General features: G+C 45.6%; 1 protein-coding gene across 3 annotated transcripts in view; it reads right to left on the bottom strand.

Annotated features, from left to right (window-relative positions):
* The window catches only part of TIAM1 (TIAM Rac1 associated GEF 1), a 448,677-nt gene that overhangs the window by 155,437 nt on the left and 279,066 nt on the right, over nucleotides 1-14,174 (bottom strand). For all 3 annotated transcript variants that reach the window (XM_032277050.1, XM_032277051.1, XM_032277049.1), the window contains one exon: nucleotides 3,674-4,647. In XM_032277050.1, coding sequence (XP_032132941.1) covers nucleotides 3,674-4,636 — 963 coding nt within the window. In that variant the 5' untranslated portion in view covers nucleotides 4,637-4,647. The remainder of the gene's footprint in view (nucleotides 1-3,673; nucleotides 4,648-14,174) is intronic.

Below are 14,174 nucleotides of genomic sequence, written 5' to 3'. Positions count from 1 at the left end.
GCTCAGATATGCTGCTAACTTCTTTGTCTGACACTAGGCTGCACCCTCCTCTGTCTATAATCAAAGAAATTCATAAAGTTCAAGCCCAGAGATAAGCTAGCTGTCAATTAAATCCAAGGAGCAACCTATTAAGTACTTTCACAGAAACCAACAGAAAAAAAAATAGCATGAGGCTTTACCCATATTGACTCCAAGACAACCTTTTCTGCACAGCACACATGTGCATGCACAATAAACATGCTCATAAGACACACGAATTAAACCAAAAACTGCCAGCCAGACCCTGTAGCACCTATGTGCCACTGTTGAAGACTGAAATGTGAACTCCAATATCTTCACGTTTCAAAATCCGTCCAACTACTGAAAAAAATGCAAACATGGGAAGAATGGCCGAAAACGCTTTTTGATCATTTTCAAATCAAATGAAGTTGTTCACATTATTCCAGATAAAATGTGTTTTCTTCCAGGCTTAGGGGTCATGCTCTTGGGTCAAATGTCTGCCAGGAGCTCTTTTCTGGGGAGTGAAACTGCTGACACGATGATCACAGATTAAACGACATCACCAGGCAGCCAAGGAGACTTTAATATCTATGATTCAAGCTCACTGGAGAGGTTCCCTGGGTCAAAAACTTTTTCCAAAAAAAAATTTTTTTCTTAAAGCATTCTTTTCAAGGAAGCCTCCACACCCACCGCCTCTTAAAATACACTCTTTGGAACATAGTGGGCTCCCAAGAAATCGCGTGGATGAACACGCCAAACTTAGACTAGGAAATGTGGGCGGGTGGATAGTGTTATGCATAAATTCTGGGGTTTGTTTCAAGTCATTAAAGATCCTCACTCAACATATAAAGTCAATACAAAAATAATACTTCTGTGCATTTTCTAGGCTCCGCAAGAGGGTTCCACACACGGTATCTGGTTTGGTTCTCCTGATAGCCCTGTGGGAAGCTGGTGTCACTCCGACTGGACAGAAACAGATCCTGGGGCACAGAAGATGGAGTGACTGGCCCAAGGTCACCACAGGGTAAGCACACATGCCAGGATGCAAATGCCCTTCTTAGGATTCCTGGCCCATGGCACTTCCCATTACATTAGGCTGCCTAAGCGGTGATTTTATGAGACACCACCTTTAGATGATCTCACTTCCATATATTAACAATTTCAGAAGGTGACAAGCCAAAGGATGGAAATTCCATAAAGCAATGACAGATAAGAGCTTTCAGCGGTACCAGGCCTGGACGGGAGAACTGTCTTTGCTTTGCCCATTTTCTGGGGATAGCCATAACTCAAAGGCTCAAATCCCCATCAGCCATTGAGGGTTGGGGAGAGCAGAGATCTAGACATCCCTAGTGTCAGAACCATAGAGAGCCAAAATACAACAGGGTACCCCTCTCAAATCTTACACGGCATATGCACTAACCTAGCACTGTTCAGGAAAAAGTGAAAGTCAAAGGTGATGTTCTGTTTTTAACGATCTATGTCCGTGTATCCTTCTCTAAGCTCCGAAGGCCCCACAGATCATCTCTTTGAATCAGTCCTGCAGTGCCAATCCAATGATGTCTTCAAGACAGACATTCAATGCCTTTCAGGTTACCCTTTAATAGGTCATCTATCTCCATGATCTGTCAAATTTTGACAGTGCAGAAGTAGCCCTCACGGGGTAGTGAGAGGGGCTGCAGGTGGGTTATCAGGTCATTTGTGTCATTACAATCTCAATTCAGAAGAGATGGGTTAAAATTCAGGGAGTGCATCCAGAGGCAAGCCTCAGGCTTACCTTCTCAGACCATAGATGCAGACTTTTTAGCAACTTGGTTTCTAGGACACGAGTGTGTTTTTCTTTCCTCAGAATCAAGGGAACATGTGCATGTTTGTTACATGGATATATCACATAAAACTGAGGTTTGGACTTCTATTGAACCCATCACCCAAACAGGGAACACAGTATCCAATAATTCATTTTTCAACTCTTGCTCCCCTCCCTCCCAGCTTTTGGAGTCCCCAGTGTCTACTGTTTCCAACTTTATGAAGTACTCAAGATACCAATACAAACAACTACCCCGGGTCCTCAACCCCTACGGCTCCACTAACAATGGTGGAAATTACAAAAGCTAACAGAGTTGTCCTTACTGGCTGCTTCCGAAGGACCAGGCACCATGCTTCACATATTACTTCATTCCACTTTCTCAAAGAGTCTTATCATCCCCACTTGATAGATGAAGAAATTAAGGCTACAAGAAAGTGAACAACTTATCCAAAGTCACCCAGGGAAGAAGAGGTGGAGCCAAGATACTTGGCTTGGACACATCAGCAAGACCTGTCCTCAGGCAGGAATACAGACAGTCTAGAGTCCACTTTCTTTTTCTTGGCTCCCACTACGTCCTCCATCATGTGCCCATTATATTTAGACCCCCTTTCCAGCAGAACATCACCTTGAAATGCCCATTTGACCTGTGCTGGAGGAAAGATGGAAGGTGCAGCACCGCCTCCTACTGGCCAGATCAGAGTGCTGACTGCAGTGGCGTTTGCTGGTCACCCTTGAGGCTGCTCCGCTGAGTCTGGATTTTTAGCCTGAAGCACCACCTACAAACCACCTCCCCATCCTCTGCAAAAGCCAAGACTCCCTGAACTCTGCCTCAGAGAACAGAAGTACCAGAAAAGGCCCAATGCATGCAGGATTACTCCACATTTCTTTCTTTGATTGACAGAGAGTCTTGCTATGTTGCCCAGATGGGACTCAAACTCCTAGGCTCAAAGGATCCCCCTGCTCAGCCACCAAGCCGGCTCAGTTACGCAATATTCTATTATTCCTAATCTTAATTATCATTGCCAACTAAGTGCTGGTGCCTCCTTTCACTAGAAGACATTTTCGAAGTCTTTTTTTTTTTTGGAGACAGAGTCTCGCCTTTGTCACCCAGGCTGGAGCAAAGTCTTTTAACAATGTTTTCCCACCCACGGTTTCACACGCTAGACCCCGAAGCAGGCATGAGCATCTTTATCCCCATTTTTCAGAGGAATGACTCGAAGTCAGGGTTTGCCCAAGGTCAAACAACTAGCTGGCTGCAAAATAAGAACTGGAAGCCACCCATGTTATTCCTTCCGCTACACCTCCCTCCAGAGACAGGGCTGGCCAGCATCGCAAGGAACAGGAAATTGAAATGGCTCCCGGTAAGGTAGCAAGCCTGCCAACCACCAAGAGAAACTGACGAGTGACCCAAACCCGCCCAGAATTTAAAATACCTCCTCAAAGGAGTTGCCGACTAACCTCCTCCCACCTGCTGCAGTGAAGAAGTAAGTTCCAAGAGTCTGCAACCCACCATGCCTGTTTTTCCACGGAAGGACCAAGTTAGAAAGGAAGCTGGAGTAAGTGGGATGCTGTTGAGGAACTAATATGCAGAAGCAGTTTCCTGATCTGAACTTCTTAGCTCAATTCCCACTCCTATCACATCGCCACTCCCTACCCCCAACTTCCCTAATCCCCACCCGTTAACCACAGAACTATAAGAGGGGGCAAAGCAGGAGAGAGGAATCCTACCAAAACAGCACCAGCTGCAGCAAGTACAGGCAAACAGGATAAACCCCGATTAAAAGATGGAAATCTTCTAAGAGCAAAGTCATGCACTTAAAGAGTCATGCACCAGTCCCAAAATATTGAAACAAATTTCAATCACTTTACCTGAGTTGTTTTAGCTCTTCTGCCTTGCATGCTGTTGCTATGGCTAATTTGTGGGTTGGTGGCACCTTCGGAGAGACAGTGAGATTTCCTACAGGGAAGTGTGTTATAATTACTGTACGGAGGAGTCTCTTCAGCAGCAGCTGGTGGCATCTTATGGTTTGCAAGATCGGGAATATCAGACACCAAATTCCGACAGTAGCCTGCAAATTTGCTCCCCGGCCCCCCGTTTGCTGTCACTCCAGAGTTTTTCTGAGCATACAAGTCACCCAAGGAGTTGGCTCGCTGACAGGTGCTGAGCTGCCGCGGACTCGCCCGTGTTTCCATCCCCCGAGCCTCCTCACAGTCCTTCTCTTCGGCAGAACCCAAGATTTCTTCGTTGCTTGTTAAATGTTCTTGGCTCAGATCAGAGAGTGAGAATTCCAGGCTGTCCTCCCGCCAGATGTCTGCAGATTTGGAGCGTTTCTTCTTAAAGCTCGCCATCTCCATGAAAGTGGGCCCATTAGATGTATAGGAATGCTGCCTCCTGCCTCCCTCAGCCAAATACGTAGCGTCATCCCCGTAAAGCCTGCTCTCCTCAGAGTCTGGCATGCTCTGCACAGAGGCTGCTGTGAGGACGATGCTGCTGTCTACGCTGGGAGTGACAGAAGAGTCGGTGTAAGACACAGGTCTCAAGCCCATGTCTACTCGGTCCACCCAGATGGGGTTCCCGAAGTCCTCTAGGGTACCATCTTGGGAGAAGGGCTCCAAGCCATTTTCAGCCAGGGATTGGGGGATGCTGGGGGTGCTGCTGGATCGGGTGCTCACTTCAGAGTTCCTGTGGATCGCCTTCCCCGAGGATGCATGCCTCGTCCGCCGCGTCTTGTGCGAGAGGCGCAGGGAGCGGGAGGTGTGCTTGCGCCCCAGGCTGGCATGCTTTTCTCCATAAAACTCATGCTCTACATGTTGACTTTCTGCGTTTCCCATGGTTTTATGGTCTGCAGCAAAGTGGGGGGAAAGGGGGAGAATGGAGTCACTATTAGCACAGGTACAGGCATCTTAGAGAAAGAGCTCAGCCGACAGGGAGGGCAGAACACCCTGGCTCACCGGGGTGGTCAAGTAACAGCACAAGTTCCTTTATGCACCTGGTAGGTTCTTGGACTCTTACCTGGGTGCAGGTGAGCAGTAACATCATCTGCTGAGACTGCCCCCTGAAATGTGAAATGAGCAGAGGGAAGATGACCACAGGACATAGCTGAGAGCGCTACATTTGTACAGCCCGAAACGCTGCTGACCTTGACTTCCTTACTAAACATTTAAAGTTCCACTCCTATGTATACATTGAAAACTCTGAAAGTACAAACCAAAATGTTCACCAAAGTTGTAGTTTCCGTTTGAAATCATATACATATTTCAAAAAACAAAACTCAGAGGTGCGTTAGGTAACCTCCTTCCCTCTGTGCCGATGGGTACTTTTGTTTTTTTGCTCTATTTGAGCTCTAACAATACTTCAAAACCAATCAGAAATGGAAAACCTCTGGCCGGGCGCGGTGGCTCACGCCTGTAATCCCAGCACTTTGGGAGGCTGAGGCAGGTGAATCACAAGGTCAGGAGATCGAGACCATCCTGGCCATGGTGAAACCCCATCTTTACTAAAATACAAAAAATTAGCCGGGCATGGTGGCAGGCACCTATAGTCCCAGCTAATCAGGAGGCTGAGGCAAAGGGATCGCTTGAACCCGGGAGACGGAGGTCGCAGTGAGCTGAGATCGTGCCACTGCACTCCAGCCTGGTGACAGAGCGAGATTCCATCTCAAAAAAAAAAAAAGAAAACCTCAAAGTGTAAGTCTGATCAACTTTTCCTAGTAAATCAAAGTTTAAAAAAAGGCGGGCGGGGGGGCTTTTACCTTTCATGTCATAGCCTTCTGAGAACACCCTGATTTTAGGGTCATTTTTGGAGGGCTATGGAGGGGTGGTGGGGATGGGCAAAACAAAATAGAAACTCCTCTTTCTGCTTAGCAGCAGATTAATGGGTTTATTTCTGGGAGCAAATCCAACCTGCGAACATTAATCTGGTACAGCGTGCCCTGCAAACAGAAATTCACATTATGAAACCACTAAGCGTGATTCAGCCTTCCGGGGCCCCCCCAGGTTAATTCAAGTCCCTCTGTAATATTTTCACAGTCTCTCTCACTGACCCGATGACACAATTCTGTTACCCACAGTGGGAAAGAGAAAACTCTTCAAAGCTCGACAACTGTGACTCTACTTAGCCTATTCTCCTTGCTCATGAGGTCTCTCTGTCACACTTCAAATTGTATGCACTTACGATAGCGCACATGAAAATAGCTGGAAAGGAAAGATGAAAAACAGAGAAACTGGGTGCATCTCTGAGGTGGTTCTTTTTTTTTTTTTTTTTTTTTTTTTGAGGCGGAGTTTCGCTCTTGTTACCCAGGCTGGAGTGCAATGGCGCGATCTCGGCTCACCACAACCTCCGCCTCCTGGGTTAAGGCAATTCTCCTGCCTCAGCCTCCTGAGTAGCTGGGATTACAGGCACGCGCCACCATGCCCAGCTAATTTTTTGTATTTTTAGTAGAGACGGGATTTCACCATGTTGACCAGGATGGTCTCGATCTCTTGACCTCGTGATCCACCCACCTCGGCCTCCCAAAGTGCTGGGATTATAGGCGTGAGCCACCGCGCCCGGCTTGAGGTGGTTCTTTTAACCACCTATAGAGCCATTCATTCAGAAAATACACACCGAGCACCTACGATGTTCTAGAAGCCAGAGATACAGCAGTGAACAAAAGAGATACATCCCCTACTCTCATGAAACTAATTTCTAGCCAGGGAAGGCATGCAATAGACAAAAAAGTAAAAGGCATCGTGGGGAAGCAGGAAATGATATTACCATGATCACTGCAAAGAGATCGAAACACCCTGGAATACAATATACCTTCACACTGATCTGGGACTTACTCCGTAATTCCACTGTTCAGGCTAAAACATTGCTGAAACTCTCACCAGCACATCTTTACTGAAATAAAATGTGTGGCAACACAAAGGGAAACCCTCCATTTAATGTTCCAGTGAGTTCAGAGGTAACTCATGCAGACACCAGATGTTAAACTATTCCCAGGCTGGAATATTCCCCACCAGGTCACACATCAGAGGAGTCTCAGAGGGAATTTTCCAAGAAAGACAATCTCTTTTTTCCTAGCAGCAAGTCGATTTCAAAGCAATATGTTCACGCTTCTCTGGTATCTTTAAGAAGCAAGGAAAAAGATATAAAAACAAAAAGATCAACGGTCTGTGCACAACCATTTATATTATCTAGATTCCTAAGAATAGCACATGCTACATTTCTTACAAGTAAAATAAATAAATATGCATTTCGGTAGCATTAAAGGCTTGACCAATGCCTTGGAGTTCTTTATTGTTTTACAGTATAAATTAAGATACCTGGATGTGCCTATGTAACTATACGTTTTGCCAATAAATAAGGACTTAGAACCAATGGTAGTCACTGCCCCATTTTAAGAATCACATAGGTTTAAATTTAAAAGAGGAAAGAATGATGGTGAAATAAATTGAGTCAAAGAAAAGGCAAAACTGCCGCCTCAAATATGCTAGGATTTACCCTCCTCTAGCACATATATCCAAAGTTTGCAAATATAAATTGACAGATATATTTTCAACAACAGCTTTCTGGTAAGGCTTGTTTCTGCCAACAGAAAACTCATCAAGTTAAAAGCCTCAGGAGAGGTTTCCTGAAGGAAACGGCCCCAACCTTCAAGAATTACCGCACTCTATGCATCACGCTGACGGGTCTCTTATATTAATAGCATTCTTAGTAGCAAGATTCTTTTCAGCTGGCCAAGGTAGGAAAGAAGCCACTTTTATCTTCAGAACTAGAATGTAGAGATGAATGCCAAATCTCCTAAATCCTACTAAGAGAAATTCTCAGGGGATGGCCTAAGGAGAGTGAGCAGGAAGCTTGGAGCAACTAAAGTTAAGAAAAATAAGTTTCTAGGGACTGCTGAAACACCCTTCAGTTTGAAAGCTATTCCTGAAAGGTTAGTAAGAATGATGAAAGCCCATGTGGGATCAGTGGGGGGACTCTGAAATAACATCAGCACGAAAAGTTAAAATTGCTCATTGTGTCCGGGCATGGTGGCTTATGCCTGTAATCCCAGTACTTTGGGAGGCTGAGGAGGGCGGATCATGAGATCAAGAGATCGAGAGCAGTCTGGCCAACATAGTGAAACCCCATCTCTACTAAAAGCACAAAATAAAAATCAGCTGCACCTGTAATCCCGGCTAATTGCGAGGCTGAGGCAGGAGAATCACGTGAACCTGGGAGGCAGAGGTTGCAGTGAGCTGAGATCGTGCCATTGCACCCCAGCCCCAGTGATAGAGGGAGACTCTGTCTCAAAAAAAAAAAAAATTGCTCATTGCATACAGGAGACACAATTTCCTGCTTCAGGGACAACCCCTGCCGTACTGGCCACCCCCAGAAAGTTGGTGAATTCCAAGTTTTACCCTTTCCATGTACAAATGTAAAATGCCAGCTACTTCCATCACCTTAATTTCTTCCTATCCTATCTTAACCCTTTTTATTTTTGTCTTAAACAAACAAAATCTGATTTGCGTTTTGTATTTGAGTGGGCTTTGTTGTTCCTGTAGCGCAAAAGAAGCAAATTCAGGGCAGAAAATAACTTTTATTTTGTCATGGCTTTCACAAGACTAAAAATATTCCACAAATGATTTAAAAAATCAATAAATAGGCTGGGTGTGGTGGCTCACGCCTGTAATCCCAGCACTTTGGGTGGCCGAGGCAGGTGGATCACGAGGTCAGGAGTTGGAGATCAGCCTGACCAGCATGGTGAAACCCCGTCTCTACTAAAAATACAAAAATTAGCTGGGCGTGGTGGCGTGAACCTGTAACCCCAGCTACTCAGGAGGCTGAGGAAGGAAAATCGCTTGAACCCAGGACACGGAGGTTGCAGTGAGCCGAGAGCTCACCATTGGACTCCAGCCTGGGTAACAGAGCAAGACTCTGTCTCGAAAAAAAAGAAAAAGAATCAATAAATGTTGGTGCCTTTTAGTAACAAAAGCAAAAAAATTGAAGGACCCGCACCTCACCAACATCATCACAAAGTCAGTAGGTAGGAAAGAGAATATTTGGGACAAGGAGGACAGGCTGAAATAAAAAGATTGGGATTGACATTGAAAAGGAAGATGCCAGAAAACCGATACTAGACCTCAAGCTGGAAAACATCCCCAGTTTTAAATTCATTAAACTATATATATATATTTTTTTTGGGGGGGGGGAAGGTGGGGGGGTGGTCTCGCTCTGTCACCCAGACTGGAGTGCAGAGGCACAATCTCGCTGCAATCTTGGCCTCCCGGGTTCAAGTGATTCTTGCCTCAGCCTCCTGAGTAGCTGGGGTTACAGGAACCTGCAACCATGCCTGGCTAATTTTTGTATTTTTAGTAGAGACAAGGTTTCACTATGTTGGTCGGACTGGTCTCAAACTCCTGACCTTGTGATCTGCGCACCTCGGCCTCCCAAAGTGCTGGGATTACAGGCATGAGCCACCAAGCTCGGCCAAATTCATTAAACTCTTAATTTCAGACTACAACTTACTTACATAGAATGTTAGTGGTCCCAGATAGCGCCCATGTTTGGCGGCTAAGTAGGAGGGAGGTAGGACAAGTTATTTATTTTTTTAAACACAGAGGCTCGCTCTGTCACCAGGCTAGAGTGTAGTGGCACAATCTCAGCTCAGTGCAACGTCCAACTCCTGGGTTCAATTGATTCTCCTGCCTCAGCCTCTCAAGTAGTGGGATTACAGGCGGGCGCCACCATGCACAGCTCATTTTTTCCATTTTTAGGAGAGATAGGGTTTCGGTGGCCAGGACTGTCTCAAACTCCTGACCTTGTGATCTGTCCGCCTAGGCCTCCCAAAGTGCTGGAATTACAAGTGTGAACGACTGCACCCAGCCGTAGGACAAGCTTTTAGCCTAAGTACAGCTCTTGGTATTCATACCTCAAGTATGGCTTCTCACACTTTTCTTTTTTTCCAATGTTCGCAGTCAAGCTTGTCCAACCCACAGCCCACAGGCCACACGGATGGCTTTGGATGCAGCTCAATATAAATGTGTACACTTTCTTAAAACACCATGAGACTTTTTTGCAATTTTGGTTTCCTGGCTCATCCGTTATCTTTAGTGTTAGTGTATCTTATGTGTGGCCCAAGACAATTCTTCCTCCAGTGTGGCCCAGGGAAGCCGAAAGATTGGAGGCCCCTGTCCGAAGTTCTGGCTTCCTTGGCTGCCTTGGGGTCTGTGCCTGTCCCTCTGCCTAGAATGCTCTGCCTTTCCACCTACTCCACCAAGTTCCTTCAGATCTTCAGTCACATGTCCCCTGGTCAGGGAGGCCTTTCCTGGCCCCTCCATCTAAAATGACAACCAGCGCTGACAGCTCAACACTCCTTACCCCTCTTCTGTCTTCCACCTTCACACTGATCATAATTGTAACCAACAATATATTTCACTTACTGGTCTTTCTTATTCTCCATCCTTTCCCACTAGAGCCTAAGAGGGTGGAAGTTTTACTTGTCTTGTTTCCCGCTGTATCCTCAGTGCCTAGAACCCAGCCTGAAAGGTTGCAGGTGGTCCATTAAAAAAACACCAAAGGCCAGTCACGGTGGCTCACACCTGTAATCCCAGCCACGGCACTCTGGCCTGGGCAGTAGAGCATGACTCCATTAAAAAACAATGACATTTCTATTATACAGTGACCTTTCTTTGAGGTCTGGGGACATTTGGGTACAAGGAAGCCCTTAAAGGCTGCCGCATCCTCCTTGTCTTCCATCCCCTGTCCCTCCTCCTTACATTCACCACTACGTGCCCTAGGGGAGAACCAAACGTGGAGACATACGGTCATGTCTACTTTGTCCAAAGGCAGGAGTTCCCCAGGAATTCAAGTGGGAACTAGAACAATTTTCTACCGTTTCCTTCCCTTCCTTCCTCCCTGTCTCTACTCTAAGCCTTGAACTTCTTGGGGGGAAAAAAAAGAAAGAAAAAAAAAAAGAAAAAGAAAAGGAGAGGCCGGTTATGGTGGCTCACACCTGTAATCCCAGCACTTTGGGAGGCCGAGGTGAGCGGATCACAAGGTCAGGAGTTTGGGAACAGCCTGGCCAATATGGTGAAACCCCACCTCTACTGGAAATGCAAAAATTAGCTGGGTGTTGGTGACGCATGCCTGTAGTCCCAGCTACTCAGGAGGCTGAAGTAGAAGAATTGCTTGAACCGGGAAGCAGAGGTTGCAGTGAGCCAAGATCGCACCATTGCACTCCAGCATGGGTGAAAAAGCAAGACTCCGCCTCAAAAAAAAAAAAAAAAATACCAGATGACAAAGACACTTTAATCTAAGATGTGAAAATTCATACAACTACAATGTAGCATAGGTGAGAACACGACCACAATGCGAATGAAACACAGCACACATCCGTCTTAAATACGCTAACCTCTCCTCTCAGCGTGCCTGGAAGAAACTGCCCAATCAGCTCGCCGCTCTCTGCGTCCCTTCCACCTGCAGGTCTGTGTCGGTCGCTCACTCTGGACCACGGGGTTGAAGGTCACCCTGATCCAAGAACGATCCAGGAGTGAGGTTCAGCTTGTACTCCAGTGTCTTCCCTTCCCCACCCCCAATTCTTCCTGGGGAAAGAATTATGGGCTTGCACCTGTCTCACTGCACTTAATTCTCACCTCCGGTTCTTATCTTCCTCTTCCTTTTGGGGCTGCAGTGCAGAGGTTCAGGAATGAGGTTAAGAGTTGAGAGGGCACCTCCCCACACAGTCAGAGTCATGAGTGCAAAACTGCTCAGGCCTAGGACGATCCAGACAAAGTGGGGGCAAAGGAGACTTAGTGGCATGATGGGCCAAAAGTGTCATCTGAACGTGGGATGGGGTCAAAGCATCAGGTGTTCCCAGAGCAGTGATTAGGGCCAGGGATCAAAGACAACAGGATGAGTATGAATGTTCTATTCTTACCAACACCATGGTCCCTCTCTTAAAGTGATGAGTTAAACTTTTCAATAAGTAATCACCTTTAAGGCCTTTAAATCCCATCAAATTAAATACAGATGCTCCTCCATTTATGATGGGGCCATGTCCTCATAATCCTATTATAAGGTGAAAATATCCTAAGTCAAAAATTCATTTAATACACCTAACTTACCAAACATGATAGCTTAGCCTAGCTTACCCTAAATGTGCTCAGAACACAGTAGCCTACAGTTGAGCAAAATTGTCTAACGCAAAGCCTATTTCATAATAAGTATTAAATATCTGTTGACTATTTATTTATAATGTGTTGAATATTTCATGTAACTTACTGAATACTGTGTTTAAAGTGAAAATCAGAATGGTTGTATATGTACCATTGTAAAGTTAAAAAAAACACAAGTTAAACCAATCCTAAGTTGGGGACTGTCTATTCATAGCAAAGGAATTAAAAGGTATTTTAAGAAACTTTGTCAATATGCACAAATACTTTTTAGTCAAGGCAGTTCACGGTAGGTGGTCATTTCTCACAGACTGCTTTTATAGACTCTTTACAAAGCTTTTGTAAAAAAGATATAGAACTATACACATACATTGAAACAATGTCAGATCCCTTCCTTTGGTATTTTACTATGATTATGTAAGATGCGACCATTAGAAAAAACTAGGTGATGAGGCCAGGTGTGGTGGCTTGCACCTATAATCCCAGCGCTTTGGGAGGCCGACGCTGGCAGATCATGAGGTCCAGGGGTTCGAGACCAGCCTGACCAACATGATGAAACCCCATCTCTACTAAAAATACAAAAATTGGCTGGGCATGGTGGCATGTACCTGTAATCCCAGCTACTCAGAAGGCTGAGGCAGGAGAATCACTTGAACCCGGGAGGTGGAGGTTGCAATGAGCCGAGATCATGCCACTGCACTCCAGCCTGGGCGACAGAGCGAGACTCTGTCTCAAAAAAAAAAAAAAAAAGGGATCAAAACCTGAGGATGCCACCCACTTAACGATGAGTTTTCTATTTTGTTTTTATCGTCCTTGTACCAAGGGTGAGTATAGCTCCAGTGAAGCTGTGACACAGGCAACAAAAAACTCTGGCCCAGATCCTGTTCCGCCCAGGGGAACCAACAATAGTCTCCTTAAACCAGAGAGGGTGTGGGGATCTCAGAGAAAAGAGAACTGGAAAAGAACATCCCATGATAGTGTGTATAAATCTGCACAAGTTCCAGGCTCACTCCTCAGATGAACATGCCTAGGACTGACCCAAAGCAAGACAGCAAAAGCTCTGAGAACTGAATCGTGACACAAACCACAGCCCAACCCTCAGACTAACCCGTGAGTGACACAGGATTGGGACAAACTCAAAGCAGTATGAAAACCGAGCTGACATTAGAGCCTCCACCCAAGGAGGTGAGACAGCACTTACAATCTAAACCCAGCCAGGTCCACTGCCTGCAAAATAACAAGGAAAAACCAACATTCTCCAGATGCTGTAGCAAGACCTGCAGCATCACAACATAATATTCAAAATGCCCGCAGTGTATTCCAAAGAACCAGGAAAATTTAATTAGCTGTCAGGGGTAAGGACAATCAATAGATACCAATCCCAAGGTGGCCCAGATGTTGGAAGTACCACGCAAAGACTTTTAAAACAGCTATTATAAATATGTTTCCTGAGTAAAGGTAGACACCCTTAAAATTAATGAGAAACTTAACTGCTTGCAATGCCTGTGCAAGATCATTATGAACATCAACGATGAAATTAATACATGAGTAAAGGCCAGGCATAGTGGCTCACGCCTGATCCCAGCACTTTGGGAGGCTGAGGCGGGTAGATCACCTGAGGTCAGGAGTTCCAGACCAGCCTGGCCAACATGGCAAAACCCTGTCGCTACAAAAATACAAAAATTAGCCAGGCATGGTACATGCCTGTAATCCCAGCTACTTGGGAGGCTGAGGCAGAAGAATCACTTGAACCCAGAAGGTAGAGGCTGCCGTGAGCAAAGATCGTGCTACTGCACTCCAGCCTGGGCAACAGAGCAAGACTCCTCAAAAAAAAAAAAAAAAAAAATGAGTAAACAAACAGAACATACATAAAAAAGAAAGGTCAACCCTATATGACCCAAGATACAGCACATACATTGCATCATTAAACCACCTGTGCTGCATAAGAAAATATTCCAGTTAATAGAAAGGATGGACCCTGTGGTCAAAGTCATGGACATAAAGAATGTAGAAAAATTCTTCCACAACCACTGATTGTTGAGAGGGAGAAGAGGGAAGGAAAGAAAAAGACACAAGGGAATCTGGAAACAACTTCATCACCTTGAGGACTGAGGAGGTTATAATAATATTTTTATGGTCTGGATGTCTCATGCCCTCAATGAAACCAGAGGTTCCAGCGGTGCTCCTAGCAGACAGCAGGCTGCCCCACCCCCTAGCTGAAGAACAGGAA

Source organism: Sapajus apella, unplaced genomic scaffold (assembly GCF_009761245.1).
Source record: "Sapajus apella isolate SASKATOON/1434 unplaced genomic scaffold, GSC_monkey_1.0 scaffold8, whole genome shotgun sequence".
Lineage (NCBI taxonomy): Eukaryota > Metazoa > Chordata > Mammalia > Primates > Cebidae > Sapajus > Sapajus apella.
This window is presented reverse-complemented; position numbering and strand designations above follow the sequence as displayed.